General features: G+C 39.2%; 1 protein-coding gene across 1 annotated transcript in view; it reads right to left on the reverse strand.

Moving 5' to 3' along the window:
* The window catches only part of LOC126088243 (dynein intermediate chain 2, ciliary-like), a 396539-nt gene that overhangs the window by 60391 nt on the left and 312640 nt on the right, over nt 1-23508 (reverse strand). Inside the window, exons 9-10 of the mRNA XM_049906373.1 lie at nt 14690-14867; nt 3841-4069 (exon numbers count right to left, since the gene is read on the reverse strand). Of these exons, the coding sequence (XP_049762330.1) occupies nt 3841-4069; nt 14690-14867 (407 nt within the window). The remainder of the gene's footprint in view (nt 1-3840; nt 4070-14689; nt 14868-23508) is intronic.

Genomic DNA, 23508 nt, shown 5'->3' on the forward strand with positions numbered 1-23508 from the left:
GTATCTGATTTTGGAATCTCTGTCTGAACATGGTGATGTAATAATCCAGCTGGAATCTTTCTCTATGCTTTTTCCAAGCATACATCCTTCTCTTGTGATATCTGAACAGGGTATTTGCTGCTCTTCTTTTTCTTCTTTTTCCTGGCCTTATTGCTTACTTCATGGGGTCAGCATGCTATTTCAGATTTGGCATGAAAGAATAAACTGCCATTTGATTGTATATTACTGTTATTCTTCTGTAATACCTAGATTTCGTCTTTTACGCCATTACTGAGTACAATGCTAAAAATTATTAGGTCATTAACATGGGAGTACAATGCTAAAAGTTATTAGACCATTGACATGTCTAATCCAGTAAACTGGTTACTTGTATGCCTCTGGTGTTACTGTCAACCCCTTTGTGTCAGATTGCATCAATGAAGTTTTGCAAGATGCACTCTACTGGAACTGCTATTCCTGTTTCTACAAATCCCTTCCATGACAAGGCATGCCACACTGGACCAAAGACATTGCAAAAGTCATTCAGGATTACCAAAGAGCCTTGCAGTGTTTCAAGTGACTTATTTCGCAAACCAGCCTTATCACTTTGAAGTGACTTGATGCTGAGGCTCACTGTTTAATTAAATGCAGTGAGAAGGAATGCTGGGAGCACTACATCTCTTCCCTGGGAATGTACGCTCCTTCATCCTAGGTGTGGACCAAGTTCCATATTCTTCTGGCCAACCAAAGATCCACAACTGTACCATTCATCCTTCAGAACGGTCTCTGTACCAACGTGGCGGCTCTTGCTGCACACCATGCAACCCACTCTGCAATGGCATTGGTGTTCTCTTCTTACATGACTGACTTGAAGACACCCTCTCTCCTTTGTCTCTCAGCGTGCTGAATTATATAAAGAACCATTCACTGATTGGGAATTGCTTCAGGCTCTAGCCTCATTTCGCAAAATGGTCCCTGGCCCTGATTCCATTCATAGTTAGATGATACAACACCTGACTTATACTCAATGGCTACCTCTCCTCAGAGTCTTCAAGTGTATTTGCTTCTATGGTGTCTTGCCTTCACAATGGCAATATAGTATCATTGTTCCAATCCTTAAGCCAGGCAAAAACCCAAATCCATTATTGACAATTACCATGGTATCATCCAGAGATCGTGATACCACATCAAAGTTGGCAATGCAAATTAATACTACAGACATTAGCAAGGGCTCTCTGCAATCCCTCTCAGGAACAGCAGCAGCCTCACACTGAGGTTAATATAGTTTTGAGCATGCAAGAGCTCAGCCCCAGGTTGAGATCTCAGCTACAGCAGTCAACATCATTGGATAGGACCAACGAGTAGTTAAAGTTTCAAATGAACTTGTAGTATTGTTAATGTTGAACTTTTTACCACAAGAGAACAGTTTGTTAATTAGTGCATCAGGTGATATTGTGCTAATCCATGACATTTGTAATTATCTAGTGCATCAGGTGATACTTGGCTAATCCATGACAGTTGTAATTATCCAGTACTCCTGTGGCAAAGAAGTGTGTGAAAGTTAAGAAAATTTTTATTCATTTATGTAATAAAGTGAACTAATGTCTTCTAGTTTGATTTTCCACCTCACTGAGCAATCAAAGAACCCACAATTGTGCCGGGTTGAAAATAGTTTCTCCAGATCACACAAATGGTGATGATGATCAGTGTTTAACTTGCTCGTAATCCACACCAGCTACCTGCCTGTTGTGCACATCCTTAAAAATTTTCTTGCTCTGCTTTGTGTCAGACATAACTGTGTATCTACTACATTTCAACATGTCTAAGCTGCCACAGGAAATGTTTCTAATTGAACTTCCACTGTTTCAAGCACAGCAGATAGAAACCTGCTGCTCACTCTCAGCCAAGCAACCTCACTATTCAGTAAACAAGCAGCACTGCCACTGGAAGCTGCTCCAAAATTTTGCCCCATAAAATAGCCAGATGAGGAATGATCCAACTACAGGGTGCAAATTAGAGGCACACTTTGCTGATTACAAAATAACAGGTATGGAGCACAATGCTTACTTTTTTTCCACATTGGTCCTCACAATCAAAGCTTTCAGCCATTAAAGCCTTCGTCAACAACACGTACACACACACACACACACACACACACACACACACGACTGCAGTCTCAGCCAACTGAAACCACACTGTGAGCAGCAGATATTCCTTAGTTTGCATCTGAGATGCTTGGCATGACTGTCTCAATGCAGTATCACATGCTGCTGGTAATGCTCTTTTATGAGATAGGTAACTGTGTGTCAGCACCTCTGGAGAAGTTCTGGACACTCACAGGTATGAAAAAAGGCAACGTCTGCCAATGGCCTAGAGAAAATGATTATGAAATTAAAAAAGATAGGTTCTTTTGAAATGCCATGTGGCAGAGGGACAAAAACAATTGATCCAGTGCCAGTAGATGACGTGAAGGAGGGGTCAAGCATTGGTGTGAAAACCTGCAGTATGTGATGTCTATGAGCATGGTGCATAAAATTCTATAAAACATCCTCCATTGCTATCCATATAAAATTACTCTTGTCCAGGAGTCGCTTCCTGCTGACCTGTCAATATGAAAAATGTTTGCTCAAGACTTTATAGCTTGCATGGAAGTCGGCAATAAACAGCCATGGAAAATTCTTTGTACATGTGAAGACACAGAACTGCAGAATACGGGCAACAGAAAGTCCACTTACACATCAGTTGGTACTGCTTCATTCTGCGAAGGTAAGTGTGTGCTTTACAGCATCATTAATTGAGGGCCATATTTTTTCAAGAAGATGGATCCTGTGGGTCCTGTTAACTGTACCATCACTGGTAAAGACTATGAGAGTCTTTTGCATACCAAAGTCATTCCAACTCAACAGTGTCGATGCGTGGGTAGGATCATTTTTATGCAAGATGACATATCTTGCAGCATTGCACAAATAGTGAGGCAGCTGCTGCAGAGGCTTTTTGAAAATTCTAGAATTGTCAGCCATCATTTCCCTACAGCTGGCCATCCTGATCACTTGATCTTAATCAATGTGACTCCTGGCTGTGAGATTTTCTGAAAGATGGTATGTTCAAAGCTTTGATTACAAACATAGCTGAATTGAAGGTATGCATTGTGCAACAAATTCTGAACATGACCCCTTGGGATATTCCAATCTGTTGTGGAACATGCTGTTTCTTGGTTTCAATTTGCGGCAGAAAACAGTGGACAGCATACTGAACATGTCTTGTGCCAGTCTCATGACAATTAAAAACCAATTTCTTTGCTGCTTTTTATGTGGTTTTGGCTTCAGGGCACTTACAAAACTAATGCCAGTGTAGCTTTTTATGTGATTTTTTGCCTCAGGACAGTTAAAAACTAATTTTTCCCATCTGATGTGGCAGGACCTTGCTAAGGCGGGTGGGCTTACCTAACTAATAGTGCAACAACCATTGAATGCCAAACTTGTGCAGTCATGTACATTACACAGTACAGTTGGTTTTATGTGCAACCTGCATCATATCAGTCATATTGCAATTCATCTGTCATTTGTAGCTGAAACCATTTATGTTATGATGCTTGCAATGCCATCTAGTGGGAACATTTTCATTAAGCTTTTTCCCCACAAAGCTTCCTCCTTCTTAAATATATATTCTGTTCAAATGTGATGTCATTCTGTGCAGCGGCTCTTGTTTTTACACTGTTTTGAAGCTGGAATTTTAATTATAAACAGTCTGTATATCTTTTTGGTATATGTATGCAGCTTAAGAGAAAATGGAAAGAACTGAATTATAATAAAAAGAAAGAAAAGAAAGTAATCTTGCATAACCAGAATAGTGGTATCCTACCTTCTTTTGTCTTCCCATATCTTAACTGTCCAGTCAGCACTACAAGAGACAAATATGTCAGAGTTGTATTTGTTGTAATGAATTCTGTACACTGCCATGTTATGTGCATTGTATGTCATCAAGTATGAAGCAGTATACATAGTGCTGCACTTGTATATATGTCCTTCTTCAGTTCCAACTAAAAATACTTGTTTTTCTTTTGGGTGAAAAACCATTGTAGTGCCAGATCCTAAAACAAAAAAGTGCATCTGTATTACTAAATGTGTAATGTAACACATGGTGCATGCCCCTGTAGCAGGTTGTCTACTGAATGGATTGCAGGGGCAATACAAATTTGATTTTTACTACCAGCTTTTAAAATATTGTCACAACCTACTCATTAAGTGGCACTAACATTAAAGATTTAACAGAGTAAGACATGTTTTACCATTAAACTGTATGTATGTCTCAGGCAGTGTCACTTATCACACACAAATTATATTCATCCAGTATTTGAGACTGAGCACTTTAGCAACTTCCAACAAACTTTACACATATTTTCAAAGCTTATGAAACTCTTGCTTACACCTCTCACTGATATTCACATAGAATGATGATATGATAAAAGTTTATCTCTTACAACATTTTCACTATTCACTCAGTAAAACTTCAGCATAAAACATGATATTTTAATTTATTACTTCTTTACTAATGACTCCATTCACTACACTATCTGCACACACTATTCACATATAACACTGAATGCACCTGCAAAATTACATCATTATATGACACATAGTTCAGTAGATATGATATCATAAACATTGAGTTTTTTTTTTTTTGGGGGGGGGGGGGGGGGGGGGAATTACCCAGCCTTTACTTAGCCATTGTTTGATAATGACAGCGCTTAGTGACTTCCAAATGACCTTAAACATAATTCCAAACATTTTCTAAGCTTTTTCTTGCTTAACTGCTTAACAGCAATATTTCATGCATTAACTCATTTGTAAGGTGATCACTTCATTGGAATTGTTTTATAAATCAGAGTTTGATTCTATAAAGAATTGGGGGCAAGAGGTTTACTGATTATGTTCTAAAAAACAAATAATTTTGCCCCATATTGGACAGATAATATCTGTGATACACTTCCAAATGTATAAAATGTGATTTGTCCGGTAGTGGTGTGGATCCGCTAGGAGTGTTTAAATGCCTTAGAAACTCAAATTCATTGATACTGAGTATACTTTTTGAGGGGTTAATGATAATGCTGGCCTTTCTTAGATGCTGAAAGATGGGCATTAGGTGGTGGTGGTGGAGTTCGGACAACTTCAAATAGACCAAGAGTACCTTAATATGGAGTGATGAATGTTATTTTTCTTTCTGCTATTGTAATTATGAACATCATTGTTCCTTTTGAACTATTGTGGATTATTTACAACAAACTTAATGAGGGAATAAATATGCTCTGAAGCAATAGCCAGAAAGCTGAACTCCTTAAACAGATGTCTACAAGATGATCATGGGTGAGCAGCACATATAATTCTTACAGTACATTTTTGAGCAATTAAGGGTCTCTTTCTTAAAGATGAGTTACCCTAGAACATTATTCCGTATGTCATTATTGAACGACAGTGTGCAAAATATCTCAACTTATTGATTTGTCACCCAACCCCCCACCTACCTCCAAGATTGTAAATGACACTAAGCACAAATGTGGCTGAACTAAATTGTTTTAGGAGTTTCCAAATGCGCTTTTCCCAAGTTTAATTCTCATCAATATGGACACCTAAGCATTTTTGTTTCCAACCTGTTTATTATTTCATCACCATGTGTTTCACTTATCACTAGTGTAGTAGCCATAGATGTACAGAACCGAATATGTTCTGTCTTTTTAAAATTTAGGGTGACACCATTCACAGAAAACCAGTCATTGAACATTCTTTACCATTTGATCTGTTTCTGTATGTATACTTGGATTGATTACAATACTAGTTTCATCCAAAAGAAGAAAAAATTCTGCTTGTAGTACATTAAATGAAAGATCGTTTACATATGCGAAGAACAATAGTGGACCTCACAATGAGCCTTGGGAAACCTCATGCATGATTTCTCCCCAGTCAGAATTATGTCCCCAGATGATGTTGGTTAAATTACTAAGTACAGCTTTCTGCACTCTTTTTGTTAGATAATACCACAATAAGCCTTGTACAATGCCATCCAGAAAGTTGCCATACCTGGGCAGCATTCCAAAGGCCAAATGTCACACACAAGCTCTCAAAAAGCCCAAGGGGCATGATAATTGCCATTTATTTGATTTCTTTAGGTGCCAAAGGAATCTGCATGAATGCCTTCAGGTAAGCAATTTTGCTAAATATAACTGAGCCTGCCAAGGTATGGTTTAAAATCCTGCAGGTGTGGTACTGGATATGTCACATACCATTCCTGCATTTGAGGCACAATAGTCTCTGCACAGTTGCTACAAGTTCTCTTTCTTGGGGACTAATTGCAAGACAAAGGACCATGGGCTATGTAATGGTTGAACACTGCCCTGTCACAACATGGCCTCAAACTCAGCCTTCGCTACGGCAAGTCATTCAGGTGTGAGTCAACATGGACAGCATGAGGTGTCTGGCCAGGTGTAGTCACAATGTGGTGAACTGTCAAATGTTTGATGCTCTTCAGTACACCAGGCAGGTGAGTGAGCTTTGGTTATTTGTCTAGTATGTCTGAACACAGTCTGAGGCACTTCACTAGTTTACACTGAAGAAAGTAAATGGCCATCCTGTTGTTGTTGTGGTCTTCAGTCCTGAGGCTGGTTTGATGCAGCTCTCCATGCTACTATATCCTGTGCAAGCTTCTTCATCTCCCAGTACCTACTGCAGCCTACATCCTTCTGAATCTGCTTGGTGTATTCATTTCTTGGTCTCCTTCTACAATTTTTACCCTCCACGCTGCCCTCCAATACTAAATTGGTGATCCCTCGATGTCCTACCAACTGATCCCTTCTTCTAGTCAAGTTGTCCCACAAACTCCTCTTCTCCCCAATTCTATTCAATAACTCCTCATTAGTTATGTGATCTACCCATCTAATCTTCAGCATTCTTCTGTAGCACCACATTTCGAAAGCTTCTATTCTCTTCTTGTCTAAACTATTTATCATCCACGTTTCACTTCCATACATGGCTACACTCCATACAAATACTTTAAGAAACGACTTCCTGAGATTTAAATCTATACTCAGTGTTAATGGCCATCCTACTATCTTCAAATTCAATGTTGAATCAATCAGTTGAGCATTTGCGATATCTGCTAGTAGGTTATGAAGGATGAGGAAAGCTGCACCCAAGACTGACTTGTTGATGTTAGCTACAGTGAATGTATATGCATTTGTGTGGCACAGTGAGAGTTCCAAATTTCATAGATGTGTGCTGTAAATGTATTTATTCTGCACAAAAGAGTAAATGAACAACTGACAAAAATGAAATCTGATTGCAATGACTGTTAATTGCCAATCCAGTAAGGTGTTTGCACAATAGTCCCACTCAAACACTGTTGTGGAGGGTATACACTGATCAGTGACAAGTGCATTGACCAATCACATGATCCCAGGAGAACATTGGACACATGTCCAGAATGAGACAAATTTTCTTCATGATCGTGGGGCTTGTACAGGGTGCAGCAGCATTCATAGCATACTTTGACTTGCGTAGTACAACGACATACTGCAGGAATGCGCGCCAACTCGTGCCGCATTCGTGTGCTTATGAGCTGCAATTTTGAGTGTGACAGTGATATGGAGCAGTGGAGTGCACAGCATCATGCCTTTGCTGTTGAAAATTATTTCAAGAATAATGACTCTGCTATTGCTACCCAGCGTCTATTTCAGCTACATTTCAACTTGGGACGTCATGGGAAAGTTCCAGATGGATGGACCATTGTGAGGTGGGTACATGCATTTCGAACAACAGGTTCTGTTTGTGGCAAACTGGGAAGAAATGAAAGAACTGTGCGGACACCAGAAGCCATGGAAAATGTTCATGCTGCACTACCCAAAAGGATCTGCTCGTCATCATGTGCAAACTGTGCATATGTCTGATCACTCATTCAGGGGAATATTGCACGAAGATCTCCATTTTCAACCATATAAGCTGCAGACTGTTCAGGAAATCAGGCGTCATGACTGGGTTTCACACAAGACATTCTGCTTAACCACGTGTAATCTCCTTCGCCAAAATTCACAAATGTTGCACACCATCCTGATGTCAGATGAAGCTCATTTCAAGTTATGTGGTTTAGCGAATAGATAGAATATGCGTTATTGGAGTGATGTAAATCTGCATGAACAGGACATCAAGCCCTTGCACAGTTCTCATGTCGTAGTGTGGTGTGGAGTTGCTTCCTTTGGGATTAATGGCCGCTACTTATTTGAGGATGACAGCAGTGTGGCTGTAACTGTCACTAGTGACCGCTACCTAAAGATGCTGCAAGACTTCATTCTTCCCCAATTAAGTATGGTAGATGTGGATATGGAACAAGTATGGTTTCAACAAGATGGAGTGACCTCACCTACAGCCAGAATTTGCATGGATTTCTTGCGACAGACATTTCCTGGTAGAGTAATTTCCCATTTTCATGACATTTCCTGGCCGCCTGGCTCACCTCACCTTTCATCATCATCATCATCATCATTTAAGACTGACTATGCCTTTCAGCGTTCAGTCTGGAGCATAGTCCCCATTATAAAATTCCTCCATGATCCCCTATTCAGTGCTAACATCTTCTGATGTTAAGCCTATTACTTCAAAATCGTTCTTAACCAAATCCAGGTACCTTCTCCTTGGTTTACTCCGACTCCTCCTACCCTCTACTGCTGAACCCATGAGTCTCTTGGGTAACCTCACTTCTCCCATGCGTGTAACATGACCCCACCATCTAAGCCTGTTCGCCCTGACTGCTACATCTATAGAGTTCATTTCCAGTTTTTCTTTGATTTCCTCATTGTGGACACCCTCCTCCCATTGTTCCCATCTACTAGTACCTGCAATCATCCTAGCTACTTTCATATCCATAACCTCAACCTTATTGATAAGGTAACCTGAAGGTAACCCAGCTTTTGCTCCCATACAACAAAGTTGGTCGAAAGATTGGACAGTGCACAGATAACTTAGTCTTGGTACTGACTTCCTTCTTGCAGAAGAGAGTAGATTGTAACTGAGTGCTCACTGCATTAGCTTTGCTACACCTCTCTTCCAGTTCTTTCACTATGTTGCCATCTTGTGAGAACATGCATCCTAAGTACTTGAAACTGTCCACCTGTTCTAACTTTGTTCCTCCTATTTGGCACTCAATCCATTTATATCTCTTTCCCACTGGCATTACTTTCGTTTTGGAGATGCTAATCTTCATACCATAGTCCTTACATTTCTGATCTAGCTCTGAAATATTACTTTGCAAACTTTCGATCAAATCTGCCATCACAACTAAGTCATTCGCATATGCGAGACAGCTTATTTTGTGTTCACATATCTTAAACTCACCCAGCCAGTCTATTGTTTTCAACATATGATCCATAAATAATATGAACAACAGTGGAGACAGGTTTCAGCCTTGTCTTACCCCTGAAACTACTCTGAACCATGAACTCAATTTACCGTCAACTCTAACTGCTGCCTGACTATCTATGTAAAGACCTTTAATTGCTTACAAAAGTTTGCCTCCTATTCCATAATCTCGTAGAACAGACAATAACTTCCTCCTAGGAACCTGGTCATATGCCTTTTCTAGATCTATAAAGCATAGATATAATTCCCTGTTTCACTCGTAACACTTCTCCATTATTTGCCGTAAGCTAAAGATCTGATCCTGACAACCTCTAAGAGGCCTAAACCCACACTGATTTTCATCCAATTTGTTCTCACCTTTCATGTGCAGACTTTTTCCTTTGAGGCTACCTGAAGCAAGACATTTTGTGCCACCATTCCTGAGATAAAGGATCGCATCAGAACTGCCATCAGCAATGTCCCAGGGAATATGTTACACCGAGTTATGGAAAGCTTCCAACGCCACCTAGATTAACGTGTTGTGCAGAGGGGGCATCATTTGACAGGAGTCATATTCAAAAAGTAATCCACACAATGGATAATGACTTACACATTAGTAAATGGCATATCTTTAACTATTAATTGACATAAGAGGTAATAAATAAATTACAGTTATTGCCTGATGGTGTGTTTTTAATATCCTACTATGAACGCTGCTGCACCCTGTATTTCACAGCCAAAGGAAACAAAGATCATCAAACTTCTGTACGTGTTGGTGGGGGGATCATGTTAATCTCAACCCACATGGTCCATGGACTGCAGTTGTAACTCTGGAAATATGAGTTTGTACTGTATGGCTGTTCAGTTTGCACTGCTGTTGCTTTTGGTGACCTGCACCTGTGTATGCCACATGTTGCCAGAATTTTGCCTATCAGTAAGTAAGCAGATCTATGGACACCTGACACATCTAACTTGAGCCAGCAATGTGCAGCTCTGGTCAGTTCACATTTTTGTGGCATGGCTGCCACAATACCACATAATGATACAGGCCTAAAAAGTACTGAATAAATTTTATACTGAATGAAAATTTATTAAAAAATACTCATATGCACAAATGTATAAGACATTTAAATGTCTGCTAAATGGCAAAGAGTTATCCTTGAACAGTAAATAAAACCACTCAGGCTACATATATAACAGATTAAAGAGAATCTTCATTACTCTTCTAATGTTTTAACAAAACTACAAATACAGACAGTGTACTATGTTTTGTTGTTATGCCGTCCCAGATTTTCCATTGTTTGGTACAATGTTTTTAGTGTTTCAAACTAAGTAAATTATTAGATTAGATTAGATTAGATTTACTTTCATTCCAATTGATCCATAGTGAGGAGGTCCTCCAGGATGTGGAACATGTCAGAAAAACAACAATACATGACAAATATTTACAACTAAAACAAATAAGCTAATGTACCATTCCACAGGTCCCAAGTGGAATGATCGTCATATTTTAATGAACACTAAGAGTCATTTTACAAATACTAATGCACTGAATTTAAAATAAAAAAGTTTTTTATTTATTTATAAGGTAATAAACATGTAATACAACTACTTATTCACAATGAACACATTACTGCACTGAAATGGTGCAGCAGTTATGTTGTACTTATATACAAATCAGTTGGTTTTACTAAGAAATTCGTCAATGGAGTAAGAGGAGTTGGCCACCAATAAATCCTTTAGGCTTCTCTTAAACTCAATTTCATTGGTTGTTAAGCTTTTTATGGCTGCAGGCAAGTTATTGAAAATGTGTGTTCCTGAATAATGCACACCTTTTTGTACAAGACTAAGTGACTTTAAATCCTTGTGAAGATTATTCTTATTTCTAGTATTGATTCCATGAATTGAGCTGTTGGTTTGAAAAAGTGATATATTTTTAATGACAAATTTCATTAAGGAATAAATATATTGGGAAGCAGTAGTTAATATCCCTAGTTCCCTAAACAGGCTTCTGCAGGATGTTCTTGAGTTCACACCACATATAATTCTTACTGCACGTTTTTGTGCCCGGAAAACTTTAGCTTGGCTTGATGAATTACCCCAAAAAATAATCCCATATGACATTATGGAATGAAAGTAAGCATAGTATGCCAGCTTTTTCATTTTTATATCCCCTATGTCTGACAAAATTCGCATTGCAAACAGAGATTTGTTAAGACGCTTCAGCAGTTCTGTGGTGTGCTCCTCCCAGTTGAATTTATTATCAAGCTGTAATCCCAAAAATTTAACACTGTCCACTTCTTCTATCTTCTTGTCATCGTATGTTAGACATATACTCTTGGGACACCCCTTACAAGTTCTGAACTGCATGTAGTGTGTTTTTTCAAAGTTTAGTGACAAAGAATTGGCTAGGAACCAGTGATTAATGTCCACAAATATTTTATTGGCTGATCTTTCTAAGACTACACTTGATTTGCTATTTATTGCAATGTTTGTATCATCGGCAAACAAAACAAACTTGGCATCTGGTAATGTTACTGATGAAAGGTCATTGATGTACACAAGAAAAAGTAAAGGCCCTAAAATGGAACCTTGTGGGACCCCACATGTAATTATTGTTGTCTACATTCTGGAGGAAGTTATTGTTCCAAGCTCAGTCATAAAAACAAAATCAAATATTCAAAGGCACAATAGCAACATCACATTTCATGGCTAGAAGATTGTTTTAATTCCATGTATGTTTAAGATTCAGTCAGTTTTATTTGATGATTTTCGAGTATACAAGAAGAGGAAAAGAATGGAGTCACAAAATTACCGACCAATATCCCTAACTTCTGTTTGTTGCAGAATGCAGAATCCTTGAACACATTCTCAGTTTGAGTATAACAAACTCTCTTGAGACCAAGAAGCTTATATGCATGAATCAACATGGTTTTAGAAAGCACAGCTCATGTGAAACTCAGTTTGCCCTTTTCTCACATGATATACGGAGAACTATGGATGACGGGCAACTGGCAGCCTCCAAATTTTTAGATTTCCAGAAAGCATTTGATATGGTGCCCCATTGCAGACTGGTTGTCATGACAACCAACAAGCTGTCTGTCCACATGAAAAGCCACCAACAAATTGTGGCCAAAAAACAAGTGCACCACCCTGTTGCTGAACACGCTGCCGAAAATGATATCCCTCATCTCAATGACTGCTTCACAACCTGTGCCATATGGATCCTTCCCACCAACACCTGCATTTCTGAATTATGCAGGTGGGGACTTTCCCTGCAATACATTCTACACTCCCGTAACCCTCCTGGCCTCAACCTTCGTTAGTCACTGTCCTCACCCATCCAGCCCCCTCCCTGTTCCCATTCCACCACTACACAGCCGTCATTTCACCACCACACCCAGTCTTTTAATTTATTCTTTTTATTTCTCTCCTTTCCACTACTTACCTCCTCACCCGCTCCATAAATTCTCTCCTGCCCTCCATCTAAACTGCAACACTTCACTGACCGCCACTCCCACCATACTATCCCTCCCCCTCCCTGCCCCAGCCTTCTCCTTACCCCCACCCAGTCGCCACTCCGATCATGCACTAGTGCTGCTGCTTGCAGTGTGGTTTCAGCTCTCTGAGACAGCAGACATGTGTGCAAGTTGCGTTTGCATGAGTGTGTGTGTGTATGTGTATCTACTGCTGACAAAGGCCTTAATGGCCAAAATCTATAATTGTGTGAATCTTTTTGTTGTGCCTATCATGACTCAGCATCTCTGCTATACGGTGAGTAGCAACTTTCCTTCTCTGGACTGTTAAATTCCATCCTGGATTTTCCATTGTTTGATATACAAATATGGGATTTTTTAGGCTGCCTACACAAATTAAAGAGATATTGCATCATGTCTCTCATGTCTCATATATTATAATATTCTATGTGAATGTGTCAGAAGCTTTGTGGGACAGTCTATTGAAACCATTTTCCAGTGCTGTACCCAACAACAGCACATTAAGTACAGGAATTTAGAAAAACCTGCTACTGCTTAACGCAGCCTTATGTCAACAATTTCAACAGATAAATGAGAATCACAATGAGTAATGCATGTAAGCAGGTACTTTACATTGAATGGCTGCATATCAGTATGTTTCATATTATACATCATGATTTAAAGAAAGATGCTTTGAATGAAGTTTCATCATGGGCCGTAATATAATCTCTCATCACACAGAAATTTTCCATTGTTTGATCTGTGTGATTCTGCTACTTCTTCAACAATAAGCTGCTTTCCCAATGAGGAAAATGGTGATTATTTTTGCAAGCTTAGATTTTTGTAAGAATTAACTCAACAAGTACACAAAGAACAGTATATACAAGAAATCCATTGCAAAAGACCTCATAGTTATAACCTGAACTTTGTATTGTATTGTATTGTATGTTAACTGGGCACCTAGAAACGACGGAGAGGTACCGCAGCCGCAGTGGTCCACAACCCCACAACGACTACCGCACTCCATTTCACCTCTCCACCGCCCCACACGGAACCCAGGGTTATTGTGTGGTTCAGCCCCCGGTGCCCCCCCCCCCCCCCCCCCCCCCCCCCCCCCCCCCCCCCCCCCCCCCCCGCTCCAGGGAACATCTCACACCAGACAAGTGTAACCCCTATGTTTGCGTCGTAGAGTAATGGTGGTGTACGCGTACGTGGAGAACTTGTTTGCGCAGCAATCGCCGACATAGTGTAACCGAGGCAGAATAAGGGGAACCAGCCCACATTCACCGAGGCAGATAGAAAACTGCCTAAAAACCATCCACAGACTGGCCGGTTCACCAGACCTTGACACAGGCACTCCTTCCCGCCCGGAAAGCCGTTGCGTTAGACCGCACGGCCAACTGGGCGGGCACCTGAACTTTACTTGACATGATCTCATTGGAGATGCTATATCTTTGCCATCCTCAGACCTATGAATGTACATACCCAGCCAATTATTGGGGGGGCCTGCAGTTCAACATGTACCTCAAACCATGGTCAATCTTGACATTTTCTCAATTGAAAAATTGTTGTCAGAGTTGAAAGAACTGACAAGTGGCAAAAAAAGATCATTTTACACTTAATGAGCAAATCCAAGCATGCATTACTTCCTTCCATGAGCATATTGTGCAGCACACAAGTTCTTCCTGTCTTCCACTCATAAACAGATTATAACTAATACCTACTGATGGTACTAAATTATGCAAATCCACAGCACACAGTTTCTATCCACAATTGTCCATTACTTTATTAATATGTAAATGTAGTATTCACAAAAAGTCTTTGCTACAGAATCTATAACTCTTTGCCACTCACCTACTAAACTGACTGTAGTACCATATGGTCCTGGAACTGGATCTCTGGCGAGGGTCAGTGTGAGTACAATAGCCTTGGCCAATCCTTCCAGTCCAATAATCCACTTTCGTACGGTACCATCTTCAGAAACTGAGAAGAAGCTCATTTCTCCATCTGGCAAATCTGGGACCCACAGAACCTAGTTTGTTGCAGGGGAAAAGTTTGTGTTGCAGTGTGACAGAAAAAGGGAAGTTTTATCATTTGATGCTGTTGCAAAGAATGCTTGTAAAGTTTTACAATTTCTTTTTCTCAAAATAATTTTCACTGTGCTCATGTTAAATATGATTTGGCCATACAATAATGAGCAATTTGAAAATTATTTTATTGCTTTATTGGAGACATGAGATATTTCGCATAAAACATAAATACTAGTTAAAAGTAAACACACTGCAGATTTTTGTATTACTTCATGCACAATAATGAAATATTAATCACAGATAAATGTTTTAGACTTTTTTTTACACATTCTCTATGACAAGTGCTTCAACAGTGATAAAAATGGAAAACCAAGTATAGAGTTTATTCATATCATTGATGAAAGTTTCTCGGGTCTCCAGCCGGGTGGTGGCATTGATACCTCGCCAGAAGATGGGTAGTACGACACTTCCCGAAATGTCGCGAGATATCAACGCTACCACCCGGCTGGAGACCCGAGAAACCTCCATCAATAGTTTACGCCGGGAAAGCCTACAGTCACATATTCATATCATGTCTCATATTGCTCCAGATTGTTCATGCCTTGTACTGGTCATTTTTAATTTTATATCCTACAGCATGTTGTTCTGCCACTTGTATGGAATCCAATAGAAAACAAAGTATCACATTACCAAGTGATACAACAGAAATAAGATTAAATTCAGAGTCAGAAAACATCTAATATGCTGTGCCACAAGGTTCATCCTTATGCCACTCTTGTTCTTGGCCTACATACATAATTCACGTATAACACTGTAGGATTCTGCAAAAACTGCAATGTTCGCTGAAGATGGAAATATATTGATAAAGGGCTCAAACATATAAACAACAGACATAACCAGGAGAATAATGGAATGGGCTTACAAATGGTTCACAACCAAAACTTAACCCTTAAGCCTTCAAAATCTTTTATAAGGGCCTTCCAAAAACAAAACAAAAAAATCAATTTATAGGTACAGTGGTAAAGATCACTATGCATACACTGGCTAAGGCTCGGTAAGTGAAATTCCTACACAACAGGCATCAGTCTGTGTTTAATAAAATAAACAGCTCAGTTCTGCTTTCTTTGCCCTTGGAAATCTCTCTCATTTTTTTCACCTGCGTACAGGATTGATAGTGTATTTAACCAAGTTCTGTCTTATGGCATAATCATCTGGAACACTGCAGCTGAAAAAAGTATTTACTCTGCAGAAGTGTGTAATAAGAATACTGTCAAAAGTTGGTAACCAAATGAGTACCAAAAGCCTTTTCTCTGACTTACACTTACATCTGACACATATTTCCTAATGGTATTTGTAGTTAGTAACTAGGGTGAGTATAGGATGAACTCATCAATTCACAACCACAACATTAAAAGTAGAAATAATTTCCAAATAGAACATGCATCCCACCACTAGGGTTCAAAATGAAATTTTATATTCTGTTGCAAAGCCTATACCAGTTACCAGTGGATGTTTGGCAGAAAATTGAAAATCCCCAAATATTTAAAAACAAGGTAAAAAAATACCTCATTAGCCACTCTTTCAGAAATTTATCAGCATACTTGGAATCAAGACCATAAACTGCATGTAACTCTATTATTTACATTAAATAAATGCATTTTTGCATGTATATAGACAGCTGACAGTGGTCTGCATAAAGTAAAATAAATGCTCTGTTTTAAATATTGGACAAAAACAATAGCTGAGTAGAGTAGGATGACGGGCAGTTGCATTTTTCCAAAGTAGTTGTTTTTTTCCTTGTATAATGTAGATGTAACTACCACACTTATCAGTTTGAGAAGATTAGCACTTGTCATGATTTTTTGTTAGAATATTTCACAACTATAGCCAGCAGTGGTAGCTTCTGCCTATTAATGCATAATTTGACTTGTTCCAAATCTCTGAAGGCTTTCCTTCATGATAAAATTTAGCATACACAATGGGTGAATGAAGGAATGATTCCGTGGTTACTGTATATGGCAATCAAAGTTGTTTTTTTCCCAGAAAGAAATTGGATCAAATAACTATTGGAAAGTTCTTCTTCTTTTGGCACTAAGGCCCTTGATGGGCCTTTGCCTCCTCAACAATTTTCTTCCATACAGCTCCGTTCTCTGCTTTTTCCTTTCATCTTCAGATCTCAATTTTGGTAAGGTCAGTAAACACATTGTCCAGCTATCTAGCTCTTGATCAGCCCTTCCTTCTGGTGAAATAAAATTCATTTGGGCATTTTGTCAACTGTCATCACCTCCATTTGTCCTACCCAGCGTATTCTTTGAGATTTTAAAAAAATTCACCTTATCTTTCTCTTGTATTAGCCCTTGTATTTCATGGTTCTACCTTACTCTCCAACCCTCTGCTTCTCTCATGGGCCCATTATATTCTTCACAGGATTTTCCTTTTGAATGACCTTAGGTTGTTCATATCTGCTTCTGTCACTGACCACATTTCTGACCTATACGTAACAACATGTTGACAATGTAATAGTACAATCTTCACTTGGTTGTTCTTGTAATTAGAGAATTCTTGGATACTTGTAAGTTTGTATAACATGTTAAGTTTCCCGCTTGTATCCTTCCTCATACGTTCTCTCATATTATTATCACTGGTTAGGAGGATGCCTAAATAATGGAAGCAGGTAACAGATCTAAAACATTATTAAAGGCCTATGGGTCATATAGTATTCTTCTTGCCTTAGAATTGGTCATTACTATGTATTTGGTCTTATTTTCATTTACCAATTTTTGCTTCTCCAGATTCCATTATTTCACACATTTCTTTAGAGATTTGTACATCTCTTGCCACAATTGCAGTAACATCTGCAATGCATATATTTCACTTGATTTCATCATTATTTATCCTCTCCTGTCTGTCCTTTGTATCAGACCATGCAGTGCTAAGCTGAACAGTAGCACTGAGAGACTGTCACTGTGTTTCACTCTATCAGTAAAGTTAAAGCTCTTGATCATTTTGGTGATCACTTTCACTTTTGCCTTTGTGTCCCTCATTTTTAATTCAGCTAACCTTCCTAAGTTGTCTCAGACACCCAATTGTTTTAGTGATTTATGCAACACTGGCCTATTACACTATCAAAAGCTTGTTTAAAATCAAGAAACAGGAGGTGAAATTCTATGTCGTATTCATAAAATTTCTCTATTATTTGTCTAATAACAGACAACTGGTCAGACGTGCCTCTATTTGGCTGAAACCACATTGGTAATCTCCAAGGAGATATTCAGTGCACTGCTTTTACCTTTCATTCATCACAACAGAAAATATCTAGTAGGGTGTGTTTAGTAAAGTTATGCCTTTATAATTTTCACAGACTCACATTTTTCCTTTCTTATATGCATATATAGGCATACTTTCATTTTCCCATACGTCATTTATTAGAGCATGTATTTCATATATTACAAGATTACCTCCAAATTTTATAAGTTCTGACACTATCCCATCTTCACCAGGTTTTCAGTTTCAATTATCTCTGACACCACCTCCCACATTGGTGGTCTTTTTATTTCTTCCCTTTCATCTTCTCAAGCCTCCATAATTATAATCTCCTCCTGTTTTAGTGGATCTCTTGATACCTGATCTGAGTTGGTATTGAGACTATGTTCCAAATATTCTGCCCATCTCTGCAACATTTTTTGTTCATTTCTGATTATGCTGCCATTTCTATTTTTATATTTAATTTGCACTCATTGAAATTTTTTTCTCATCTTTCTTATTGCATGATAGGATTTTCTTGTTTCATTTTGTTCCTTTAGTCCTCTTGAAATTTTTATTCTTGCCATTCCTTTTTCTTTTTCTTGCACATTCTATGAGCATTACACATCTATTCTTTATACACCTTCACATTTCTTCTTCTTTGTCTTCTTCTTCTTCTTCTTCTCTCTCTCTCTCTCTCTCTCTCTCTCTCTCTCTCTCTCTCTCTCTCTGTAGCACTCTCAGTTTTGTTGCATTTTTATGGTCTATTGCTAGTCTACATTCATTTTCAAATCATTCATTCTTTTCCCTTTGTCTTATCCCAGTTATTTTTCCTGTGACCTATTTCACCACTTTCTGGATCCTGTTCCATCTATCTTGGTTTCCTATTGCTTCCTCACTGGCTGTCAGGACATAGGACATCTGTAATTTTTATTTCATATGCTTTTACGACTCCAGGGTCATTCAGTTCTTCTATATTCCAATTTGCTTTTTTCACGTTCTGGTCTATCACTGCTAACTGTTCTCTCATTACAGCTTTTGCAGCATAGTGGTCTGAATTACAGTTTGGATCACTACAGCTCTGTACATCTATGACTGATGTGGCATGTCGTGCTTTTACCAACACTTGGTCTATTTGGTTAACTACTCCACTTACACTTGACTTCCATGTTCCAAGATGTAATCTTTTGTGTGGAAAAAGTTGCTCTTGATGAGTAAATTATTTCTAGCAACAAACTGACATAGCATATTTCCATTCTCACTACTTTCTTCATGTAAGGTGTATCTCTCTGATACTGTTCCACTTCATTTCATCCAACTACATTGAAGTCTCCCAAAACTATCAGCAGACTGTAGTTTTGTACTTTACTACATGTACTTCATCAAACTGTTCTTTTAATTCTTCTTCTGCTTCCTCTGCTGGTGTTTATGCTGTTATTATTGTTATATATTTCTGAATTTCCCTTTTATTCTCAGTCTGCTGAATCTTTCATTTATAGGTTCAAAATCCAAAAGCCTTTTTCTAACTTCTATTGTTGTTATAAATTCTGTTCAAAATTGACCTGTTCTTTTTTCTGGTCCACTGTATAGCAGAGAATTCTGAGGCATATCTATCTGCTCTTGCTCTTGCCCTCTCACTTCTTGTAATGCCACAAAATTGTACTTAAATTTCATAATCTTTTCAGCTGTTTCTTTAATTTTTCCAGGTTTCAGCATTGTTCACATATTTCAAGTCACTACTGCCAAATCATTTGTCCTTTTTCTTTGCTGAAATCATGCTCTGTACATACTATCCATTATCAAAGGCCCTTGTTGTGATTACACAACATGAAATTTTCACAGTGCAGGGTTATTGGCCCTACACCCAACCACCATCCTGACAGACATGGATTTTTTTAGGGTTTACTCCCTTAGGAAGGTTTGCTTCCCTATACCTTTTGAGCCCTCCCATCACTATAGTGTGGGATACAGTTTGTCTGGCTCCTCTGCTGAGGCTTATCTGACTTGGGATGCTGTGCCAGTAGTTAAGCTACTGTCTGATCACCCCCAACTTCTTTGAACCACATAAAATTTCCCACTCGACAATGAAGGTGTATTCGGTAAGACAGTGTTCAATGAGAGGGTAGGAAAGTTCTGCTAGAATGTAAATACTTTAGGAGTAGAGGAGACTAACCACCAAAAAGTAGAAGCATCGAGTCATTGACAGGCACACAGAAAAAGAAAACTTACTAGCTTCAGAGAAATCCTTTTGCGAGCTAGAATAAACACAAACACAATGGGGAGGGGAGGGGAGGGGTTGCATTGGGTGGCATGGGCACAGGGAGAGAGAGGCAGGAGGACAGGTTAGGGGTGGGTAGCTACCAGCTTGGAAGGTGGCAGCTGAATTACTGGCTAAGTGTGCAGGAGGGAGAGGTGGCTGGTTCATGGGCAAGACATGTGATACATCAGGGTTGGAGCTGGTGGTGTGCAGAGCACAATGGAAGTAACATTGGAGAGCTGAACTGGGAGGGGGTGTTGGACAGAGGAATGGGAAGGTATTGTGTAGTGGGTATGGGGACATTCAGAACCACCCTGGCCTGTATTTGTTAACCTACTGTCTCCATACCCTCATCCAACAGCTTTCCCTTCCTCTGTCCATCACTCCTTCCCAATTCACCTCTCCACATCACCTTCATTGTCTGCTGCTCCCATCCAGCTCTGACACCACTGCATCACATGACCTGCAACTGCCCCTCCCACATTCCTAGTCAGAAAACTGGCTAGCTCCCTCCAAGCCACTAGCTACCACCCCCAACCCCTCTTCCTGCCTTTTCCCTACCCACTCCACCCAACATAAATTCCACCCCACACTAGTCCACCTGCTGAACTGCGCTCCCACCATTGTATGTTCAGCTGAAACAATGTAAGGGCACAGGTATGTGTCTATTTTGTGTGTGTATCTGTACACTAGATCAAGAAAGAATTAATCTGAAAGTTTAGAAGTTTTCTGTCTTTCTGTTTGTGCCTGTCAACAATTCAGTGGTTCTGATTCTCACTGAGTGGTCTCCTTTACTCCTAAGGTATTTATTATCAAATAACTGTGATATACTGTCTTTACAGTTTTCGTGTAGATGGCATCTGATAAAGTACATGTTTCAAAAGTTAGTGTAGCAGAGCAGTGTGGAACCATTGCACAGTTCTTGTACTGCTCCTGATAGAAATATATGTATTTTTTCTTTATTTGATCTCATTTTATGAATGACACCAATACAACTGTTACACTAACTACTTTCTTATTCAAATTGGGACTCATAAAATTTTTTAACTTACATATCTGTTTCCTGGTTACTGATGACAGCAAGCTAGTTAGATTAATTGGAAGCAATTCTTATAAAAAGGAACTCATGATTTAACAGTCATAAGAAACACATGGCGTTCACATTTTTAGTGAGGAAATTGCTGTTTCATGCTACAGTGATATACGTCATCTTAAAGCCCTTATTCTCCTCTTCACTGTAAACTTCTTACTTTTTCCAAAAAATATTTTTTTTTAAAGTATTCATTATTAAAGTTTTCATGTTCCAGAATTTTTGAATCCAAAGCAGTGACTATTTCAAGTTCAAAGCCATAGTTCTGCAACCATAATTTTTCTTCTTTCAAAAAGGCCCACTTTTTACTAGAAGAACTTGTTAATTTCTTATGTTGTTGTTGTGGTCTTCAGTCCTGAGACTGGTTTGATGCAGCTCTCCATGCTACTCTGTCCTGTGCAAGCTTCTTCATCTCCCAGTACCTACTGCAACCTACATCTTTCTGAATCTGCTTTGTGTATTCATCTCTTGGTCTCCCCCTACGATTTTTACCCTCCGCGCTGCCCTCCAATACTAAATTGGTGATCCCTTGATGCCTCAGAACATGTCCTACCAACCGATCCCTTCTTCTGGTCAAGTTGTGCCACAAACTTCTCTTCTCCCCAATCCTATTCAATACTTCCTCATTAGTTATGTGATCTACCCATCTAATCTTCAGCATTCTTCTGTAGCACCACATTTCAAAAGCTTCTATTCTCTTCTTGTCCAAACTATTTACCATCCATGTTTCACTTCCATACATGGCTACACTCCATACAATACTTCCTGACACTTAAATCTATACTCGATGTTAACAAATTCCTCTTCTTCAGAAACGCTTTCCTTGCCATTGCCAGTCTACATTTTATATCCTCTCTACTTCGACCATCATCAGTTATTTTGCTCCCCAAATAGCAAAACTCCTTTACTACTTTAAGTGTCTCATTTCCTAATCTAATACCCTCAACATCACCCGACTTAATTCGACTACATTCCATTATCCTCGTTTTGCTTTTGTTGATGTTCATCTTATATCCTCCCTTCAAGACACCATCCATTCCATTCAACTGCTCTTCCAAGTCCTTTGCTGTCTCTGACAGAATTACAATGTCATCGGCAAACCTCAAAGTTTTTATTTCTTCTCCATGGATTTTAATACCTACTCCAAATTTTTCTTTTGTTTCCTTTACTGCTTGTTCAATATACAGATTGAATAACATCGGGGAGAGGCTACAACCCTGTCTCACTCCCTTCCCAACCACTGCTTCCCTTTCATGTCCCTCGACTCTTATAACTGCCACCTGGTTCCTGTACAAATTGTAAATAGCCTTTTGCTCCCTGTATTTTACCCCTGCCACCTTTAGAATTTGAAAGAGAGTATTCCAGTCAACATTGTCAAAAGCTTTCTCTAAGTCTACAAATGCTAGAAACGTAGGTTTGCCTTTCCTTAATCTTTCTTCTAAGATAAGTCGTAAGGTCAGTATTGCCTCACGTGTTCCAGTATTTCTACGGAATCCAAACTGATCTTCCCCGAGGTCGGCTTCTACTAGTTTTTCCATTCGTCTGTAAAGAATTCGTGTTAGTATTTTGCAGCTGTGGCTTATTAAACTAATTGTTCAGTAATTTTCACATCTGTCAGCACCTGCTTTCTTTGGGATTGGAATTATTATATTCTTCTGGAAGTCTGAGGGTATTTCGCCTGTTTCATACATCTTGCTCACCAGATGGTAGAGTTTTGTCAGGACTGGCTCTCCCAAGGCCGTCAGTAGTTCCAATGGAATGTTGTCTACTCCGGGGGCCTTGTTTCGACTCAGGTCTTTCAGTGCTCTGTCAAACTCTTCACGCATTATCGTATCTCCCGTTTCATCTTGATCTACATTCTCTTCCATTTCCATAATATTGTCCTCAAGTACATCGCCCTTGTATAGGCCCTCTATATACTCCTTCCACCTTTCTGCTTTCCCTTCTTTGCTTAGAACTGGGTTTCCATCTGAGCTCTTGATGTTCATACAAGTGGTTCTCTTATCTCCAAAGGCCTCTTTAATTTTCCTGTAGGCAGTATCTATCTTACCCC

The sequence above is a fragment of the Schistocerca cancellata genome, chromosome 6 (assembly GCF_023864275.1).
Source record: "Schistocerca cancellata isolate TAMUIC-IGC-003103 chromosome 6, iqSchCanc2.1, whole genome shotgun sequence".
Taxonomy (NCBI): Eukaryota; Metazoa; Arthropoda; class Insecta; order Orthoptera; family Acrididae; genus Schistocerca; species Schistocerca cancellata.